The sequence below is a fragment of the Bos javanicus genome, chromosome 14 (assembly GCF_032452875.1).
Source record: "Bos javanicus breed banteng chromosome 14, ARS-OSU_banteng_1.0, whole genome shotgun sequence".
In the NCBI taxonomy this organism is placed as follows: domain Eukaryota; kingdom Metazoa; phylum Chordata; class Mammalia; order Artiodactyla; family Bovidae; genus Bos; species Bos javanicus.
This window is the reverse complement of record NC_083881.1, coordinates 13,670,234-13,693,390: the sequence shown is the minus strand read 5'-3', so window position 1 is coordinate 13,693,390 and position 23,157 is coordinate 13,670,234. Positions and strand designations below refer to the sequence as shown.

Below are 23,157 nucleotides of genomic sequence, written 5' to 3'. Positions count from 1 at the left end.
TCATGCGAAGAGTTGACTCATTGGAAAGGACTCTGATACTGGGAGGGATTGGGGGCAGGACGAAAAGGGGACGACAGAGGATGAGATGGCTGGATGGCATCACTGACTCGATGGACCTGAGTCTGGGTCAACTCCGGGACTTGGTGATGGACAGGGCGGCCTGGCATGCTGCGATTCTTGGGGTCGCAAAGAGTCGGGCACGACTGAGTGACTGAACTGAACTGAACTGAGGACAGACAAATTGGGCTGTGCATATCAAGGACGTGACAAAGGTCGCTTGCTGTGCTGAGTCACTTCAGTCATCTCCAAGTCTTTGCAACCTTATGAAATGCAGCCCACCAGGCTCCTCTGTCCATGGGATTCTCCAGGCAAGAATACTGGAGTGGGCCGCCATGCTCTCCTCCAGGGGATCTTCCTGACCCAGGGATTGAACATGGGTTCAATGCATTTCCTGCATTGGCAGTCAGTTTATCTACCACTAGCACCATCTGGACAGCCCAGGCAAAGGTAACTGGAGGCTTTTTTCTAGGTAGGCTTTTTAACAAGCTCAGATCAGATCAGATCAGCTAGCTGTCTTTCATTGCATATGCAAAAAGCACTGGTTTTGCAGTTTCAAAGTAAAAAAAACAATTTCATTTCAATCAGTTTGCTCCAGAATCTAAAGAATATCATGGCCATCCTGTGTCCAAAAGTGTCATCTTTTATAGCCAAAATATAGATCAAGTGGTGTTCACATTGTCTCTGACAACAGGGGCAGAAAAGAAACTTGCTAGAGTGGGGGAAGGAGTTGGGGAAGCTAGGTTCCCCCTCTCCTCTGAGAAATAGAGGAAGCTAGAAAGCAATTAGCTGATACAGAAGGAAACAGAGGAAGAAGGGGGGCAGATAAGGCAGCAGCAAGATAGCAAGTGGACAAAGAAAGGAGAGAGAAAGGAGAGTTAGGGCTGTGGACTGGCTCAAGGGAGAGCTGATCTAAAGGAAAATGAAGATTGATCAGTTAAATATAATTTTGGCATGGTAACATGGACAACCATCCTCACAGATCACATAATTCATTTTCCAATTGTAACTTCTCTCTAGACAATTTTAAGTTAGCTTCACGTACCTTACAGGAGGCAGAAAGGAGGATCAAGCCTCTTATCCAGCACGGCACATTCTTATCCTTTCTCAGTCAGTGTGACCCACAAACATTCAATAACTTTTAAAGGTTTGGCCCACTTTAATGTAAAGTTCCAATTCTCACACAATCCAGTGAATCTGTCCCATGTGTTAGCTAATGAGCAATAAGGTGAATCTTCCCATCTGGGAATAAAAAAAACTTCATCAATCTTAATCTCTATCTTATTATTATTAGAGCGGCATTTTGTTTCACAAGTCCTGCTCACAGCACCAATTAATGTTTTGCCGGAAAGTTCTCCTTTTTGTCTCAGGTTCAAACACTTTGTTAACAAGATAAGCCACACATTTTATGCAAATAAATAATACAAATAATTATTAGAGAATTATAGAGCTTAATTTCAATATACTAACATTAAAAGAAGGCAGAAATAGAAACAGCAGAGGATACATCACCAAATTGGGTTCAACATTCAGACTTAAACAGCGCTGGGAAGTCCCGTGTCACAGCGTATTTGGAGTACCAATTGGGAAAAGGTCCCAGGCAGCGAGTCTCCTCAGTGCGTGAGACTTCCAAAACTGTAGTTCAGGGGTTCCTACTTATAATCCCAGGACCCAAACTGATATCATCAATCTGTGAGCAAATTGCAAGCCTGGGTTCATGTTAATGCTCTTTGTCTTGTACAACTTGGAATGTTGTCAAGCCTGGGGCTTGGTTGGCCAGCCCCGCTCCAGGGGCTCAACAATCTCAAGATTCATCTCCCATCTTATCTGTGGTGCTGCAAGTCTTGCACTCACAGCAGGCAGTCACTCCCGGTCACTCACAGTCAGGGCAGTGTCCAGGCAGGTTAGAAGCAAGGCCAGAGGCCTGTGTTGCTTTGTCTCTGAAGCCTAAACAAGACTATCTATTTTACTTCCCTAACATGGGGGTAGCAATAAGTGCTTTAAAAAGCTATGCAGGAGATTCTGATGTAGCCAGTGTCTGACAGCCACTACCTTAGAATACTTATCTGCCAGTTTCTTGTGGCTTCTTTTCTTCCAGGCAGTGTTAGGTAGAGCCCAGGGTTTGGAATCGGAGTCCTTGGTGCCATATTGTGACCTCAGCATATCATCTGTGACATCTTGGGCCAATTGACCAACCTCTAACTCTGGGGTCTTAATTTCTGCACAGGTAAAATGGGATATTCCTTGACATGATTGTTGAAAGGTTAAGTGAGATGAGACCAGCCAAATGACAACTCATCTGTCCCACTGCATGCAAGTACTGAACAAAGTCAGCGAGTCCTCTTAAAGTCTGCATCTCAGTTATGTGGCCATGGGTCAGTCTGGTGTGTACAGTCATCTTATCTTCAAAAAAAAAAAAAATTCTCTAAATTCAGTTCAAATCTCCTAATACCCCTAGATACTCCCACTCCAATCAGGTGTCAAGATGAAGAGTCCAGTTTATTTCTTAACTGATTTACTACAAATACTGACACATCACTCCCAGGCCTTTCCTGACTGAGGATGGAGGAATTTTCCTCTGGAGCATTTCCATCCTCCCCAACTTCAACGGGCTTCCATCAGTCTGCTTCTCTCCACTAAATCATAAACAGCCTCCAACCGTATCATAAATGCTCTCAGAGAAAATCACATTCAGAATCAACCATTCACTCACGGGAACCAATATAGAAACATCAGAAGGTAAGATGGACACAGGAACATAGTCCATTTTTATGTTTGTTTGTTTGTATGTTTAATAGTTTATTATTTTGAATAAGGAATCCATACTGTGATTAAAAGGTTTAAATATGATAAAAGAGAATGTAATGCATAGTTATTCTCTTTCCCACCTTTGGCACTTACGTTCCAACTCAAGGCAACCATGTTTATGAATTTTTAAGTAAACTTACAGAAAGTCTGTATGTGCAAAAATCACGGGGGGAAACTCATTACATGTGTGTGTGTGTGTCTGTGTATCTCATCCTTTGTTTTCCACAAAATGTAGAACATTATACACAGTTTGTACCAGGAACATGGAAAGCATGACCAATAAGATTAACAAGAAATCCGGATAATCTGCAAAGTCCAACAGAGGGCATGCCTGATAATCTGGGTGATGTTTCTGCAATAAAAGAATCGTACCCTGCCTTTTGTGTCTCTGGCTGCACAGCTGCTCTTTTGATGGCTGTGTCCGCGTGTGTGTGCATGTGTGCGTGTGTGTACACACAATGTCCAATACTTGCTCAGTAGATGCTTGCTATATGTCTGAAGGCAAATCAAAATCTTTATAGACAGGATTTATATTTTACACTCAAGATCAGATATTCTCCAAGTGGTCCTAAAATTCAGATGATGAATGACAGCTTCCAATACTACACACATATATATCTATAATCAAAATAGACAGCGTAGAGAAGTTTTCTTTTTTAAACTGTGGACTTTAGAATTAGACACACTTAAACATGAAGCCTAATTCTGTTATTTTCTCTTTGTCTTTTTGGAAAACTAGTTCAGCTATCTATGCTTCTATTTCCCCATCTGGAGATAATAAAAGTCTCACAAAATTGTTGTAACTTAAAATCACCTATGTAAAACTCTCCGCGTATTCCTCATGCATAGCAATGGAAAAATTGGGAATAAACTGAATGACTTTTAAAGCCTTCCCAGATTATTTCTGGTATTTTTTCATAGAAAAAATATATCACTTTTAAAGGAAGTGTGTATCAGCTCATAGATACTATTACATTAGGCTTTAGAAACTTACTTTTGATGAATTAGTCACTCTGATCATTTAACTATGGAAACAGCATATGTGTGGCTGAATTAGAAGCTCTCAGCCCTGCTCTACAGGAGCCATAGAGACTGGGTTACTAGTGGAGAATGAATAATTCCCCAAAGTGTTCATGGGGAGCAGAGGACTTGAAAGAGGTATTGGACCTCCTAGTGCTAGGTCCCGTTTACTCTCAGTGTGATCTTTGCAGTCAGTGAACACTGTGTAAGCGATGGGGCTAGAGAATTAAGTATAAACCTAACCACACTGCAGTGGAACAGCCTTTTCGCCTAAATACACTTCCCCAACTAAACTCAAAACCTTGGTGGTCCCATATGACTAATGTCCAGGCCCTAATTCTCTCTGAATCCCTAGAACAGAAATAGTTATCTGGCACGTGGCCTGGGCTAACTATTTGTTACTTGCTGATGGAATCAATGAACGCCTTTTACAATAGTTATGGTGGCAAACAGTGTCCTTTTTAGGTCAACAATAATCGCCTTTAAGGGGCTTCCCAGGTGGAGCCAGTGATAGAGAATACACTTACCAATGCCAGGGACACAGACACATGGGTTTGAGCTCTGGGTAGGGAAGATCCCTGCAGAAGGAAATGGAAAGCTGCTCCAGTATTCTTCCTGAAAATGTCCATGGACAAAGGAGCCTGGTGGACTACCATGGGCTATAGGCCACGGGGCTGCAAAGAGTCGGACACGACTGAGCAAATACAGACAAGAGCCTTTAACATTGAAGAAAGCAGCTCACCTACATGCTGCTCTGCCTCTCATCTGTGCAATCCACATGCAACTGAGAGAACCCACACGGGGCCATGTCAAAGGACATCTGAAACGCCAGGCTCACCTCACCTACTCTTTGGAAACAACTGCCGAAAACATTCTGTGAGCATGTTTTCACAAACACACACTCACACACACTTTTCCCACAGAAATAGTGAGCACCTTAACTACAAATTCATCCTCAGGATTAGGAGGAGGCATTTAGTTTCCCAAAGAGGAATAGTCTTAGAAGTATTCTGATCTGGTTCTGGGAATCATACATTAATGCAAAGATTTAAATCGTGATTTTCTAAGTAATATTCCAGTAATGATAACTATTTAAAATTAATGAAAAGAATAATGTGTTAGTCACTCAGCCATGCCCAACTCTTTGCAACCCAATGGACTGTAGCCCAACAGGCTCCTCTGTCCATGGAATTCCCCAGGTAAGAATACTGGAGTGGGTTTCTATTCCCTTCTCCAGGGGATCTTCACACCCATGGATCAAATCAAGGTCTCCTGCATTGCAGGCAAATTCCTTACCATCTGAGCCACCAGGGGCCCTTTCTGACTAGCTCATGCTTGCTCACAGACTCCCCTTACTTGGCATTTACTCTGAACATATAAAAATATACAGATTCCCAATCCTTATCTCTTGACATCATCCTAAATCTGTCCCAGTAAGTCTACGCCCTGGGTTTCTCTATTTTTATAAACTTCAGAGTGATTCCAGTTCCAGGGATGAGAACCATTCACTTGAATCACCTCACCCCTTTCCATTCCTAACAGTCAATGAGTGAGAAGCTGTGACAGGTGAGAAGGCTGTAACAATCTATCAGCCCACAGATCTTGAGGGGCCTGGTGTGACTCCTGGAAAGTTGCACCACCCGCCAACCCCTTAAATGTCCATGTGAAAGCTGCAAGCCAGGTATGAGAGGATACCCATCCCAGCTATATGTCAGCTCCTCAGTCAAGAGTATACTTTACTGGGATCCCCTGAACAGACTTCACAGATTTTCTCAGGCTCCTTGCATGAGTCTGATGAGACCACATGTCAGTCACAATCCATGCTCCGTGTTTCTCCAGTCCCCGGAGCTAAGCCAATCATCTAGAGGCATCAGCTCATCGTAGAAGATTCTACCCCTTGTTCCCAGGTTCTTTCCTTATTGAAACCTCAAACGCCATTTCATCTAGACCCATGATCTGAACCTTCCCCTTTGCAAAAAGTCCAGAACCACGAAATGACATTGAAACTTTGTCACCTGGGTGTGTGTAAGGACCTGGGGTAAGTACCACTACAAGATGAACCAATCACCCTGTAATCGTCTTTAGCACCCACATCAATAGGAGTCAATCATTATTTGTGCAACTTTTCTCTGATAGCACCTAACACCACCGTAATCTGACAAACACTTGTGTGTGTGGCCTGGTGCGCTGCAGTCCATGGGGTCACAGAGTTGGACACGACTGAGCGACTGAACTGAACCGTGTAATTTCTTACCCAATAAGCCTCCTCCAGAAAACTAGCGTTATCATCATAGAGACTTGGACTTGTTTTGCTCACTCACATCCCCAGCACCTAGCACAGAGCCTAGCACACAGTGCTCAGGGAAGTCGCACTCATTAATACAGGAGAATGGGTCTTCTTATGGTTGCACAGGATGCTACTTTCCTGCCCACTAAGAAATTTCTCTTTCAGAATCAGTTTGTGACTATATTGCTCATACCAACCATGGGGATTCTGAATTCCCTCACGAGGTTCAGAGGATTAAGTAAACATAAGATGCACAAGGAAGCTCAGGAAGTTGTAGGTATCCTGCCATGTTGAAGTCTCAAGTCAACAACCAACAGACACAGGCTGTCTATACTAGTTGAGGAGAAGGGTGATGGACAACTCTACAAGACCCCTGTTCTGCTCCTCTGATACCTACCACCCTAGATACCGCAGGCAAGTACACACTGCAGATTAAATGCCCTGCTTCTGACAGAGAAGAGGCATCAGAAGCCTGTATTCTGAAGGGTATTGACTGGGACTTGAGGAAATAGCAGAGGAAGGGACATACAGCGCAATGGGTAAAAGGAGAGAAAAATCTTAAGGGAGAAAGACAAGTGAGTCCAAATGTGTTTAACCAGTCAGTCAAGGTATATTTTTATCCTGACTTACGAAGTACTCCTTCTACCAATAAGCTGAAGCATCTTTCTTAAACCCTCACCTAATATTTGAGCAACATAATGGGGATTAAATCAATTTTTCATATTTTATAGAGCCAAAGAAGCTACAGTGAGTTTGTAAGAATCCAGAATGATTCAAATTATCAGAGGTTTTGGAGATGGGATGGATCTTCCAGAAATCTTCCCATTCAAATGCTTGACTTTGGATAACGCTTAATTTCCCCCATTTTATAGATAACACAAGCTAGTTCTAGGACTGAGATTCGGTGAGAAAGGTGTGAAGGGCCTCAAAAGAGCATAACCTGGTCCATTATACACAGCGTTTGGCAAAACTATGCTTATGACTCAGATAAGCTAGGACCTTATCCAAGTAACCCAGAGATTCCCAGACTCATCAAAATTTATTTCAAAAACTTTTTAATAACTGATTTCTATAAGCCAGTTTCTGTTCAAAAACCTTTAATCCTCACAACAAGCTGGTGAAGTAAATACAATCAGTATTTTGATTTTACTAGCAAAAAAAAAAAAAAAAGTACAGAGAGGTCAAGTATGTTTCTTGAAATTGCACAACTAAAAAGCAGCCAACCAATTCTTAAAATTGGCAATAAAAAAGATAATCCAGGAGATCTCCCTCATATGGAAGGAGGCTTTACCAACAGCCCTCCTCCAAACTCACATTGCTCCGAGAGAACAGGTTGGTTTTAGCCCCTATGAGATATTGTATCAGAGACCATTTGTTTATTTCAATGACCTCTTTTTAGATCCAGAGACCCAAACCCTTAGAACTTACACTATGGTCATTGGGTAATTCCAATAAGAAATGTGATTGTGGGGTGTCAACCAGGACCCAAAGGAATCTGACGGACCTCCACTGTATACCCCTACCTACTAATTAAGGTTTGGAAAGATGCTTTCCCAAAAGTTCAACTCCAGCCCACACGGAAGGGCCCTTACCCCGTAATACTCTCGCCCTCCACAGCACCCAAGTTACCAAGGCATGACTCCTGGATTCACCACTCTCAAGTAAAGTTGTGGAATAAAATAGGAGAAGATACCTGATATATCTGCGAGCCTCTGGAAGACTTCTGATATCTATTCAGGACTACAGATAAGTGTCATTCTGATGAATATCCAAAAAGTTAAGCTCCTGGGGATAAGCTTTCTTGGGACGGTGCCTGTGTTCAGTCTGAGCTACTTCATTGTCTCTCTCTTGGTTTGTGTTAGTCAGGGAGATCCTTTGCATGTCTGTTATCGGTTCCCATAAGACCATACTCAGGACACCCCGATGTGGTTCATGTACCTCTGGTGCTGTTACTCTTATATATACTCCTTAGGTCTAGCCACCACAGAAATCATGAACATGCTCAATAAGACTAGCTGTGGTATGTTCTAACCCAAGTCTTAACAAGCTGACTTATATCAATAGGTCAGGACTGAGCACCCAAAACTTATTCAACACTAATCAAATCCTGGACAAGGTCACCACAGCAACCTGGTTTCAGTCAATAAGGATACAGTCCTACCGTGCTTCGGGCCTAAAATTCTGTTTGCTCCCTCTTTCCTCAACTTACTTAATTTACTTCTTCTCAGGTGAACAATGGAGAAGGACATGGCAACCCAGTCCAGTATTCTTGCCTGGAGAATCCCAGGGACAGAGGAGCCTGGTGGGCTGCCGTCTGTGGGGTCGCACAGAGTCAGACACGACTGACGTGACTTAGCAGCAGCAGCAGCAGCAGGTCAACAAAATACAGGCTCAACTTCTGATACAACAGGGATATCAACCCCTGACCCCTCTGACGACTTCCTCAAGCCACTCCCCCTTGGATAGACATCAGCAGCCCTTACTGGCCCTCCTCATTGACAGCTAGCAAGTGATGGACACCCCAAGGCCCCTCACTGCCCCAACTCAGCAGGAAGTAGCCAGAATGAATGACACCCATTTCCCCAATGAATTGGGGTCCATACACTTGAGGGGGGACTGTTACGTAGGAAGTTAAACATGAGCAACTTGAAGGGAGGCCTGGCTGAAAGGGATGTAAACTCATCTCTAAACTCCATCCCAGACACACCCTGGAGAGCGCACAGATATATTACAAAATAACCACAGAGACTTTTCAACTCCTGCACATGCGCCTAGGCACACCGTGGAGACAAAAAGACCACAGGGGCTTCTCCTAGTAACCTTAGGCAGTTAGGAGACCATTAAGGACTCATGAATATTCTACATCTAACACACAGAATTATGGGAAGACAGAAACAACACAGCCAGCTGCTAGACAACTTATAATTGTCAATCAGCCTTGAGCATATGCCCATTTGCATTCCCTTTCATTGACTGGTGCTGGGTACAAGCCCTATTTGACCTGGGCATAATCAAAAGGAAATGTAAAAAGGGGAAGCCAAGAGGGATCAACGGGGTGAGGAGGACTCCTTTGGGAGCGCTGGACTAGGAAAAGATCTGTCTGCTTGAGCTGAACTGAGCTGTAACTTGTCTGCTGTTCCACACCTTTTGGTCCATCACTCCACAATTTTGTTGCAACAAAACAGGAAACGAGGAAGAGAAATAAACCAACCTGACAGCTCTACAGTGTTGTTAGCATCCTCGTCACTGTTAGCACACTTAGCACGCTTAGTGAGGGCTGGTAGTAGAGTTAGGGATGCAGGACCTCATGGCCATCTCCATTAGGAAGGTGGCTCATATTGAGAACCATGAGATCCTTGACACAATTGGTGAAGGCCAATTCGCCAAAGTGAAGTTGGCCCGGCATGTTCTGACCAAGGAGGTGGTAGCCATTAAGGTCATTCAAAAGACCAATCAGAGCTCCTCCGGCCTCAAGGAATGCAATCAAGAGATTAGTAGCCTAAAAACAATAAGCCACCCAAATATTGTAAAACTACTGGAAGTTATTGACACGGAGGAGGCTCTATTTATAGTAATGGAGTACGTCAGTGGAGGAGACTTGTCCACCTACTTGGAGGCCAAAGGCCGCTTGACGGAGGGGGAGGCCCGAGGCCTGTTCCACCAGCGGGTCTCGGCTCTGCAGCACTGCCACCAGAGGGGCGTGGTGCACCGGGATTTGAAGCTGGGCAACCTCCTCCTCGATGCCAACAACAACGCCAAGATCTCCGACTTCAGCCTTAGCAACCAGTGGCACCCACAAAAGAAGCTAGACACTTTCTGTGGCAGCCCCACGTTCATGGCCCCAGAACTCTTCCTGGGGAGGCCTTATACAGGCCTAGAGGAGGATGTGTGGAGCCTCGGTGGCATCCTGTACACCATAGTAACTGGATCCCTCCCCTTCAGGGGACAAGATTTCTGGGAGCTGTGGCAGCGTGTGCTTAGGGGGCACTACCATATGCCCAAATATTCATCTAACAAGATAACAGACTTACTAGACTGTATGGTAACACTGAACACTACCAAAAGAGGTACTTTAGAAGATGTCTGGCAGCATCCATGGGTGAACAGGGGCCAGGAGGAGCCACTCCCGCCAGCCTGTGAAGAGCACCCTGGGGTGACAGTGGAGACAATACTGGCCTGGTGCAGAGACCAAATACCGGGCTTAGACATAAGCAGCGGCAGTGACATGAATGAACCCAAGGTGAGGACCCGCACCATCACTGTGAGACTGGCCGTTTCCTCCAACCTCAGCAGCCAAGAACATAAGCCTACTCCCAGCCCTGAGATGTCCATGCTTATTCCTGCCTGGCTTTGGGAGACCATTCAGCAGCAGGAGAACCAGGAGTCAACGGAGAAGACCAGAGAGCCTGCCACTCCCCTACCCTGCCCGGAGGCGAGGACCGTCACCCCCAGCCCAGCCCCCTCCACTTGCAACACACGCGATGCCAGCAGCCCGAGCCACCGATCATGCCGGTGAACACCACAACACGTGCAGGACCGGGCTCACCTGCGACACCTGCGACAGGCGTGACAGCAGCCACACCCGTGATACCAGCGTTACCCGAGGCACCAGGGACACCCGTGACACCATCAGCACCTGCGACACCATCAGCACCTGCGACAGCTGTGATACCAGAGGTACCAGCCTCACCTATGACGCCCTAAGCACCCCGGCCACTACTGAGCCGTGCAACGTATATGACACCCGTGGCACCTGCGATACCTGTGACACCAGTGTCACCAGTGACCGCTGCCTCACCCGTGACACCAGAGGCACCCATGACACCAGTGTCACCCACGGACCCGCATCGCCCACAACACTCACAGAACCCATGGCACACAGGACAACCACATCCCCTGTGACAACACCTGAAACACCAATGGCACCCATGACATCAGCGGAAAGTCCCTGAAGGAACCACCTGCCTCCTGGATGTGCTGATGCGCAAAGCTCCACCCTTGTTGGGTAACCCGAGAATATGTCCCAGTCACTCCCTCTGGCCTCACCCAGAAAAAGAAGGGGGTGGCTGGAAGAATCTTGAGATGGCTCTCTAAATATATTTGCTATGGCCTGCCCATAAAGAGGGCTAATATTAAAGTGATAAAAGAAACAGCCAAAGGATGACCTGCAAAGCTCCCGATGACCTGGTCATGTTCCCACCTGGATGATGGGATTCAAATCCAGCACCTCCACCACCTTCAGGAAAGCCTCCTATCCAAAATCCTGGCCAGCTCTGAGGATGCTATGGAGTGGTCTGGGTGACCAGAAGAGGCACCACCCTGGCCTGGCTGCCCCTCCTCCCCTGCTGGGTGAAACTTCAGAGACTGGACTGTGCCCTGGGGCATGTCCTCCATCCTCCACACTTCTGTCTTTCATGTTGCTGGGGAGGGGATAATGCTTGTCATCTCCTTGGTTCTTCATAGTCTTAATAAACTTTATGCTCCAGAAAGATGCATCACACTCTGTTTTGCCTTCTCTCTGGTTAGAGAAGTGTGCAGTCATGTAGTACTTGGCGTTAATGACCTAAGAATTAGCACAATCATTCCCAAGAGCAACAATTGCTGCACTCCAGGGCAGAAAGATTATTATCCCCCTGCACTGACATTACCTAATATTTTCAGAAGGGTCAAAGGCAACTTTTGATCCCTGCAGCCTGTGTTAAAGGGACCAGGACGTCTGGGATAGGCTAATAAGTCCTGTGAACCAGCCGGTGTGTGGTGTGGTCAGGTCCCCATGCAGATGACTTTCTTGAATATCCTGCAGCAGTTGGGTTCTCTCCTTCTCCCATGGGGAAGGGCCCTGATGTGTGAGATGTTTAAAAATTTTCTGATGTGGATCATTTTTAAAGTCTATTAAACTCGTTACAATATTGCTTCTGTTTTATATTCTGGTTTTTCGACCTGGAAGCTTGTGGAATCTTTGCTCCCCAACCAGGTTGAACCTGCAACCCCCTGTGCTGGAAGGTGAAGTCTTAACTACTGGACCACCAGGGAAGTCCCTCTTTTATCTTAATTTTTTTTTACTGTGTGGGTTTGACTACAGGGACTGGCTGACTATCAAAAATATTAGATTTGTCAGCGTTCCCTGGTTCCCTGGTTCAAGGAGCCACTGAACACAGGGGTGACTGGAACAGGGTCTTCTTCCCAGAGGCCTGGCTCTGGGGGCGCACGCTCTGGGGGCACACCCTCTCAGAGGCATCAGCTGCACCGTTCTGTGGGCTCTTGTGTGCTTACATGTCACTTGCTGACTGCGCATTTCTTCACCTCCACACGCAGAGCATTCTGGCCGCTCGCCCGCGAGCCACCTCCTGGCGCAGTCACAAAATGGTCTACAAGATTCTAAGACAATCAGGCTCTTTCTGTTTTTCTTCTCAGCTCTTAGCTCTTTGTTTTCTATATCAACAGAGTCACTGACTTTTTTTTTTTCTTTTTTCTTCTCTTCACCTGGATTCTGTAGCAAGGATTCTGGGATCCTAGGAACTGGCCCAGTATACAAGGATCCTTCCCCTTTCTTCTCATTTCTTCATTACTGTCTCTCAGTTCTGCATCAGAAAAAAAAACCCATGTGCCAAGTTAGTGAAAACAGATCTCTCACTGCAGAGGGGGAGAAAGAGAGACACTGACAGACCAAACAATAATTATGTTAATTGGATGGGAAGGAGAGGAGGACTTGAATGGATTCTTCCTCTACTATAAAACAAAGGTAATCAGAGAGCAACGAACTCTGGATACATGGTACATCCTAACGGCAGTCAGGAAGGAATAAAGCAATCTGATGTGAGGAGATGGGCTGGGCTGCTGGTCATCCCACATCTGAGATGACATTCTCAGCTGGCTTTTAGGTGAACCCTTCTATCTCAAATGAGGGACTTTAATTCGTTCACAGGATAACCACTTTCAGCCATCAATTTCTCTGATAAACATCATTCATACGCACAGAGTGAAATGTGTTCATTTTGGATATTTCCTGAAATCCAACTCACTAATTCACAAAGCCTTGGGAGTATCTCCCTACAAGATGCTTATTAATTACAAAGTTGAACTTTAAATCTACATTGGAGAAACTTCACAGACACCACCTTAAACACATGGTCAAAGTCTACCTCGCTAGTAATAAAATGTGTCAACCTCGTATACCTTTGTGGAGCTTCCCTGGTAGCTCAGCCATAAAGAATCTTCCTGCCAATGCAGGAGACATGGGTCTGAGTGTTCAATCCCTGGGTCAGGAAGGTCCCCTGGAGAAGGAAATGGCAACACACTCCAGTGTTCTTGCCTAGAAAATCCCATGGACAGAGGAGCCTGGCGGGCTACAGTCCATGGGGTTGCAAAGGAGTTGGACACAACTGAGCAACTAAACAACAACCTCATGCACCTCCGGATGCGACGCACCGGGAAGGGGATACCATCGTGTCTGTGCAGAGACCTTCCCAACCATCTCGTCCACACAGCGTAGTGAGCACAGTACCACGTCTCCTGTGTGCTGTCCTCCTGTGCACTTCCCCACTCTTACTCCAAATCACAGCAATGATGCCTGTGCATGTGGATGCTGAAATATCTTAAGTTCAGTTGACATTACCAACAACAATCATCAGACAATGGAACTGTGTTGATGCAAAACAAGCCCTCATTCTACTTGGGGAAAAATTCAATTAACAACGGAATCATGTAGAGCCACCCGGTGGTGATGGAGATTTAGTGGCATACTGCAGTTGAAAGCTGCCTGTAGGGGCCATGGGGCTATTTCCCCTTTATTCTTGCTTTGCCAGCCCCCAGCAACCATGCTGGTTGCCACTCATCACAAATCAAATGAAACAAAAATCACCAGGGGTTAAAAAGCCTACACTGGATTATAGTCACGCCATTTGGAACATAAAATTTTACTGGTAATTGCATTCTGCTGAATAAATATCCTGACATCAGCTTATGGCACATAGTATTCTGATGGTGATTATTTTCATTTAAATGTGTCTGCCTCTAAATAAAATAGGAAAAGGTACAATGACACGAGGTTTGGAGATGGAATGGATAGTCTGTTCATTAAACCAGAGGTTCTGGCGTGGAGTTAGGATTGTGGGTGAAACAAATTACACAGAGATTTCTTTCACATTATGTCTTTGCAAAGTTATCTATTGAAGCCATACACTTAACGGTTTTCAAACTCTGTTGTATGTATATAGAGCCAGGGGCCAGAAGTACAGAAGCTGAGGCTCTTTCCCAGACATTCTGTATTCGAATCTTTAGGAGCAGGACTCAGGAATCTACACTCTTAACACAGTTCTCAAGTCTTCAGTGAACTGCCATTTTGACAAATACTGTTCTAAATGTTTAGCAGTCTTATTCCAAGGTATCAACGATGATTCAAGTATAAATTGATCTAAAAAGCACAAAGTCTACCACTGGAAATAGGCCAAGGAACAGCAAGTATGATTCATGGGTCAAATCTGACTCACCAACTGTTCTTACATATAAAGTTTTATTGGAACACAACCATGTTTATTTGTTTACAAATTATCTACAGCCACTAAAGGCAGAAGAAACAGAGATCAAATTGCCAACATCTGCTGGATCATCGAAAAAGCAAGAGAGTTCCAGAAAAACATCTGTTTCTGCTTTATTGACCATGCCAAAGCTTTTGACTGTGTGGATCACAATAAACTGTGGAAAATTCTGAAAGGGATGGGAAATACCAGACCCCCTGACCTGCCGCTTGAGAAACCTGTATGCAGGTCAGGAAGCAACAGTTAGAACTGGACATGGAACAACAGATTGGTTCCAAATAGGAAAAGGAGTACGTCAAGTCTGTATATTGTCACCCTGCTTATTTAACTTATATGCAGTGTACATCATGAGAAACACTGGGCTGGAAAAAGCACAAGCTGGAATCAAGATTGCCAGGAGAAATATCAATAACCTCAGATATGCAGATGACACCACCCTTATGGCAGAAGTGAAGAACTAAAAAGCCTCTTGATGAAAGTGAAAGAGGAGAGTGAAAAGTTGGCTTAAAGCTCAACATTCAGAAAATGAAGATCATGGCACACAGTACCCAAAACAAAACCAGAGAAAGTTCTAGATATATTTTTACTATTTTTATGATCATTCTTTATTTTTTTATTAATTTTTTTTAAAAAAATTTAAGTCCTCTATTATTTCTTTAATTTTCACTTTTATAACCTACTATTACTTTGCAACAACAACAAAAAAAGACTCTTATTTTTTTTAAAGCAAACTTCATATATATATTTTTTATAATTTTTGTGACCTTGTTTTTTTTCTTCTTCTCTTTAACATTGTATTTTTGAAATTCCAGACTCTACTTTGGATTTTTAACTTTTGCTTTGTGGTATTTGTTATCAATTGTGTACCTATATTTTCTTTATAATTTTTGCGACTTGGTTTGTTTTCTGTTTTTTCTCTCTTTTCCTTCTTCTTTTCTTTAACATTGTATTTTTGAAATTCCAAACTCTACTCTAGATTTTTAATTTTTGCTTTTATATATTTGTTACCAATTTTGCACCTTTAAGAACCCAATCTTCAGTACCCATTTTTCAGTAGAGAGCGAGATTACTGGCTTGACTGCTCTCTCCCTCTTTGGACTCTCCTTTTTCTCCACCAGGTCACCTGTGTCTCCTCCCTAACCCCTCTCGACTCTATGCAACTCTGTGAATTTCTGTGTGTTCCAGACAGTGGAGAACACTTAGGGAACTGATTACTGGCTGGATCTGTCTCCCTCCTTTTCATTCCCCCTTTTATCCTCCTGACCACCTCTGTCGCCTTCCTCCTTCTTCTCTTCTCTGTATAATTCCGTGAACATCCTGAGCGGTACAGTTGTGGAGTGCACATAAGGAAGTGATTACTGGCTAGCCTGCTCTCTCCTCTATTGATTCCACCTCATCTCATTCAGGTCACCTCTAACTCCCTCCTCCCTCTTCTCTTCTCCATGTAACGCTGTGAACGCTGGGTGGCCCTCATGGTGGAGAAACTTTTCATCTTTAACGTAGATGTTTTATCAGTGGTGCTGTATAGAAGCAGAAGTTTTGAAACTACTGTAAAAATAAGACCGATAACTTACTTAAGCAGGAGGCTTAAGTCCAACCCCTAACTCCAGGGAACTCCTGACTCCAGGGAACATTAATTGACAGAAGCTCATCAAACGCCTCCATACCTACACTGAAACCAAGCACCACACAAGGGCCAACAAGTTCCAGGGCAAGACATACACCAAGCAAATTCTCCAGCAACACAGGAACACAGCCCTGAGCTCCAAGATACAGGCTGCCCAAAGTCACCCCAAAACCATAGACATCTCATAACTCATTACTGGACACTTCATTGCACTCCACAGAGAAGAAATACAGCTCCACCCACCAGAACACCAACACAAGCTTCCCTAACCAAGAAACCTTGACAAGCCACCTGTACAAACCCACACACAGTGAGGAAACGCCACAATAAAGAGAACTCCACAAACTGCCAGAATACAGAAAGGACACCCCAAACTCAGCAATTTAAACAAGATGAAGAGATAGAGGAATACCTAGCAGGTAAAGGAACAGGATAAATGCCCACCAAACCAAACAAAAGAGGAAGAGATAGGGAATCTACCTGATAAAGAATTCTGAATAATGATAGTGAAATTGATCCAAAATCTTAAAATCAAAATGGAATCACAGATTAATAGCCTGGAGACAAGGATTGAGAAGATGCAAGAAAGGTTTAACAAGGACCTAGAAGAAATAAAAGAGAGTCAATATATAATGAATAATGCAATAAATGAAATCAAAAACACTCTGGAGGCAACAAATAGTAGAATAACAGAAGCAGAAGATAGGATTTGTGAATTAGAAGATAGAATGGTAGAAATAAATGAATCAGAGACGAAAAAAGAAAAACGAATTAAAAGAAATGAGGACAATCTCAGAGACCTCCAGGACAATATTAAACGCTACAACATTCGAATCATGGGGGTCACAGAAGAAGAAGACAAAAAGAAAGACCATGAGAAAATACTTGAGGAGATAACAGTTGAAAACTTCCCTAAAATGGGGAAAGAAATAATCACTCAAGTCCAAGAAACCCAGAGAGTCCCAAACAGGATAAACCCAAGGCGAAATACCCCAAGATACATATTAATCAGATTAACAAAGATCAAACACAAAGAACAAATATTAAAAGCAGCAAGGGAAAAACAACAAATAACACACAAGGGAATTCCCAGAAGGATAACAGCTGATCTTTCAATAGAAACTCTCCAAGCCAGGAGGGAATGGCAAGACATACTTAAAGCGATGAAAGAAAATAACCTACAGCCCAGATTATTGTACCCAGCAAGGATCTCATTCAACTATGAAGGAGAAATCAAAAGCTTCTCAGACAAGCAAAAGCTGAGAGAATTCAGCACCACCAAACCAGCTCTCCAACAAATACTAAAGGATGTTCTCTAGACAGGAAACACAAAAACGGTGTATAAATTCGAACCCAAAACAATAAAGTAAAAGACAGTGGGATCATACTTATCAATAATTACCTTAAACATAAATGGGTTGAATGCCCCAACCCAAAGACAAAGACTGGCTGAATGGATACAAAAACAAGACCCCTACATATGCTGTCTACAAGAGACACACCTCAAAACAGGGGACACATACAGACTGAAAGTCAAGGGCTGGAAAAAGATTTTCCATGCAAACAGGGACCAAAAGAAAGCAGGAGTAGCAATACTCACATCAGACAAAATAGACTTTAAAACAAAGGCTGTGAAGAGAGACAAAGACGGTCACTACATAACGATCAAAGGATCAATCCAAGAAGAAGACATAACAATTATAAATATATATGCACCCAACACGGGAGCACCACAATATGTAAGGCAAATGCTAACAAGTATGAAAGGAGAAATTAACAATAACACAATAACAGTGGGAGACTTTAATACCCCACTCATACCTATGGATAGATCAACTAAACAGAAAATTAACAAGGAAACACAAACTTTAAACAATACAATAGACCAATTAGACCTAATTGATATCTATAGGACATTTCATCCCAAAACAATGAATTTCACCTTTTTCTCAAGCACACATGGAACCTTCTCCAGGATAGAACACATCCTGGGTCATAAATCTAGCCTTGGTAAATTCAAAAAAAACTGAAATCATTCCAAGCATCTTTTCTGACCACAATGCAGTAAGATTAGATCCCAATAACAGGAGAAAAACTGTTAAAAATTCCAACATATGGAGGCTGAACAACACGCTGCTGAATAACCAACAAATCACAGAAGAAATCAAAAAAGAAATCAAATTTGCATAGAAACTAATGAAAATGAAAACACAACAATGCAAAACCTGTGGGACACTGTAAAAGCAATCCTCAGGGGAAAGTTCATAGCAATACAGGCATACCTCAAGAAACAAGAAAAAAGTCAAATAAATAACCTAACTCTACACCTAAAGCAGCTAGAAAAGGACGAAATGAAGAACCCCAGGGTTAGCAGAAGGAAAGAAATCTTAAAAATTAGGGCAGAAATAAATGCAAAAGAAACAAAAGAGACCATAGCAAAAATCAACAAAGACAAGAGCTGGTTCTTTGAAAGGATAAATAAAATTGACAAACCATTAGCCAGACTCATCAAGAAACAAAGGGAAAGAAACAAAGGGACAAAAATCAAATCAATAAAATTAGAAATGAAAATGGAGAGATCACAACAGACAACACAGAAGTACAAAGGATCGTAAGAGACTACTATCAACAATTATATGCCAATAAAATGGACAACGTGGAAGAAATGGACAAATTCTTAGAAAAGTACAACTTTCCAAAACTGGACCAGGAAGAAATAGAAAATCTTAACAGACCCATCACAAGCACGGAAATTGAAACTGTAATCAAAAATCTTCCAGCAAACAAAAGCCCAGGTCCAGATGGCTTCACAGCTCAATTCTACCAAAAATTTAGAGAAGAGCTAACACCTATCCTACTCAAACTCTTCCAGAAAGTTGCAGAGGAAGGTAAACTTCCAAACTCATTCTATGAGGCCACCATCACCCTAATACCAAAACCTGACAAAGATGCCACAAAAAAAGAAAACTACAGGCCAATATCACTGATGGACATAGATGCAAAAATCCTTAACAAAATTCTAGCAATCAGAATCCAACAACACATTAAAAAGATCATACACCATGACCAAGTGGGCTTTATCCCAGGGATGCAAGGATTCTTCAATATCCGCAAATCAATCAATGTTATACACCACATTAACAAATTGAAAAATAAAAACCATAGGATTATCTCAATAGATGCAGAGAAAGCCTTTGACAAAATTCAACATCCATTTATGATAAAAAAGAAAACTCTCCAGAAAGCAGGAACAGAAGGAACATACCTCAACATAATAAAGCTATATATGACAAACCCACAGCAAACATTATCCTCAATGGTGAAAAATTGAAAGCATTTCCTCTAAAGTCAGGAACAAGACAAGGGTGCCCACTTTCACCATTACTATTCAACATGGTTTTGGAAGTTTTGGCCACAGCAATCAGAGCAGAAAAAGAAATAAAAGGAATCCAAACTGGAAAAGAAGAGGTAAAACTCTCACTGTTTGCAGATGACATGATACTCTACATAGAAAACCCTAAAGACTCCATCAGAAAATTACTAGAACTAATCAATGATTATAGTAAAGTTGCAGGATATAAAATCAACACACAGAAATCCCTTGCACTCCTATACACTAATAATGAGAAAACTGAAAGAGAAATTAAGGAAACAATTCCATTCACCATTGCAACTGAAAGAATAAAATACTTAGGAATATACCTACCTAAAGAAACTAAAGACCTATATATAGAAAACTATAAAACACTGGTGAAAGAAATCAAAGAGGACACTAATAGATGGAGAAATACACCATGTTCATGGATTGGAAGAATCAATATAGTGAAAATGAGTATACTACCCAAAGCAATCTATAGATTCAATGCAATCCCTATCAAGCTACCAACGGTATTCTTCACAGAGCTAGAACAAATAATTTCACAATTTGTATGGAAATACAAAAAACCTCGAATAGCCAAAGCGATCTTGAGAAAGAAGAATGGAACTGGAGGAATCAACCTGCCTGACTTCAGGCTCTACTACAAAGCCAGTCATCAAGACAGTATGGTACTGGCACAAAGACAGAAATATAGATCAATGGAACAAAATAGAAAGCCCAGAGATAAATCCACGCACATATGCACACCTTATCTTTCACAAAGGAGGCCAGAATATACAATGGATTAAAGACAATCTCGTTAACAAGTGGTGCTGGGAAAACTGGTCAACCACTTGTAAAAGAATGAAACTAGAACACTTTCTAACACCATACACAAAAATAAACTCAAAATGGATTAAAGATCTAAATGTACGACCAGAAACTATAAAACTCCTAGAGGAGAACATAGGCAAAACACTCTCCGACATACATCACAGCAGGATCCTCTATGACCCACCTCCCAGAATATTGGAAATAAAAGCAAAAATAAACAAATGGGACCTAATTAACCTTAAAAGCTTCTGCACAACAAAGGAAACTATAAGCAAAGTGAAAAGACAGCCTTCAGAATGGGAGAAAATAATAGCAAATGAAGCAACTGACAAACAACTAATCTCAAAAATATACAAGCAACTCCTACAGCTCAACTCCAGAAAAATAAATGACCCAATCAAAAAATGGGCCAAAGAACTAAATAGACATTTCTCCAAAGAAGACATACAGATGGCTAACAAACACATGAAAAGATGCTCAACATCACTCATTATCAGAGAAATGCAAATCAAAACCACTATCAGGTACCATTTCACGCCAGTCAGAACGGCTGCCATCCAAAAGTCTACAAGCAATAAATGCTGGAGAGGGTGTGGAGAAAAGGGAACTCTCTTACACTGTTGGTGGGAATGCAAACTAGTACAGCCACTATGGAGACCAGTGTGGAGATTCCTTAAAAAACTGGAAATAGAACTGCCTTATGATCCAGCAATCCCACTGCTGGGCATACACACTGAGGAAACCAGAAGGGAAAGAGACACATGTACCCCAATGTTCATCGCAGCACTGTTTATAATAGCCAGGACACGGAGGCAACCTAGATGTCCATCAGCAGATGAATGGATAAGAAAGCAGTGGTACATATACACAATGGAGTATTACTCAGCCATTAAAAAGAATACATTTGAATCAGTTCTAATGAGGTGGATGAAACTGGAGCCTTTTATACAGAGTGAAGCCAGCAAGAAAGAAAAACACCAATACAGTATACTAACGCATATATGGAATTTAGAAAGATGGTAACAATAACCCTGTGTACGAGACAGCAAAAGAGATACTGACATATAGAACAGTCTTTTGGACTCTGTGGGAGAGGGAGAGGGTGAGATGATTTGGGAGAATGGCATTGAAATACGTATAATATCATATATGAAACAAGTCGGCAGTCCAGGTTCGATGCACGATACTGGATGCTTGGGGCTGGTGCACTGGGACGACCCAGAGGGATGGTTTGGGGAGGGAGGAGGGAGGAGGGTTCAGGATGGGGAACACGTGTATGCCTGTGGCGGATTCATTTCGATATATGGCAGAAGCAGTACAATATTGTAAAGTTTAAAAATAAAATAAAATTTAAAAAAATAAAAATAAAAGTTTAACATTTAGAGAACTAAGATCATGGCATTCAGTCCCATCACTTCATGGCAAAAAGATGGGGAAACCATGGAAACAGTGGCTGACTTTATTTTGGGGGCTCCAAAATCACTGCAGATGGGGATTGCAGCCATGAAATTAAAAGACGCTTACTCCTTGGAAAGTTATGACCAACTTAGACAGCATATTAAAAAGCAGAGACATCACTTTGCCAACAAAGGTCTGTCTAGTCAAGGCTATGGCTTTCCCAGTGGTCATGTATGGATGTGAGAGTTGGACTTAAAGAAAGCTGAGCGCTAAAGAATTGATGCATTTGAACTGTGCTGTTGGAGAAGACTCTTTAGAGACCCTTGGACTGAAGAAGATCTAACCAGTCCATCCTAAAGGAGATCAGTCCTGGGTGTTCATTGGAAGGACTGATGCTGAAGCTGAAACTCCAATACTTTGGCCTCCTGATGCAAAGAGCTGACTCATTTGAAAAGACCCTGATGCTGGGAAAGATTGAGGGCATGGGGAGAAGGGGATGACAGAGGTGAGACAGTTGGATGGCATCACCGACTCATGAGTTTGGGGAGGCTCTGGGAGTTGGTGATGGACAGGGAGGCCTGGCGTGCCGCAGTTCATGCGGTCGCAAAGTGTCGGACACGACTGAGTGACTGGACTGAACCTAACTGAATGTGCTCAGTGCATATAACCACAACAAACAGTTGTTATTTATTGAATGCCCACTGTTTTAAGCACTTTCTATTTACTAATAATAGCCATCATTTGTTGAGTTTTTCTTATGTGCTAGATCCTAAACACATGGCATGAATGAGTCCACATATATTTCTGTAAGGTAGGCAGGATTATTAGCCCACTTTTCAAGGTGAGGAAATTAAGGTCGAGAGAAAACATACCACTTACCAGAAAAAGTTGCCAGTAATAATGGGCAGAGCTAGAATTCAAACCTGGCAGTCTAGTTCCTCAATCTACATTCTTGACCACGACCCTATGTTAAATTATAATGTGTCATTTAGTCCTACAGTAACCCACAAGGATATATATTGGCTTGCCTACTTTGGAAATTAACAAAATGAAATCCACAGAAGATAGGAAAGACCTTCAGTCACAGATATGGTGAAGTGGCAATGCTCAACTTCATACCCAGGTCCATCAGACTCCATTAAACATTATTTTATATGCTTGTGCTCTTGAGTTCAACACAACTACCTCTGGAAGCTTATTATGGGAATTAAATAAGACCACCCATGTGTTT

At 42.7% G+C, this 23,157-nt stretch overlaps 2 protein-coding genes across 2 annotated transcripts in view; one reads left to right on the top strand and one right to left on the bottom strand.

Moving 5' to 3' along the window:
• The window catches only part of LOC133260349 (uncharacterized), a 124,621-nt gene that overhangs the window by 55,134 nt on the left and 46,330 nt on the right, over positions 1 to 23,157 (bottom strand). The gene's annotated exons all lie outside the window — the stretch shown is intronic.
• Positions 8,557 to 11,124, top strand: LOC133260824 (serine/threonine-protein kinase MARK2-like). Its single transcript, XM_061439554.1, has 2 exons — positions 8,557 to 10,684; positions 10,737 to 11,124. Exons 1-2 carry the CDS (start codon positions 9,468 to 9,470, stop codon positions 11,122 to 11,124), a joined length of 1,605 nt encoding a protein of 534 aa, XP_061295538.1. The 5' UTR covers positions 8,557 to 9,467.

Excerpts from the sequence above, each read along its gene's own strand:
- LOC133260824 (XM_061439554.1), top strand. The coding sequence starts at position 9,468 with ATGCAGGACCTCATGGCCATCTCCATTAGGAAGGTGGCTCATATTGAG. Across the intron at positions 10,685-10,736 it reads CCGAGCCACCGATCATGCCG|GCGTGACAGCAGCCACACCC; the intron begins GTGAACACCACA and ends CACCTGCGACAG.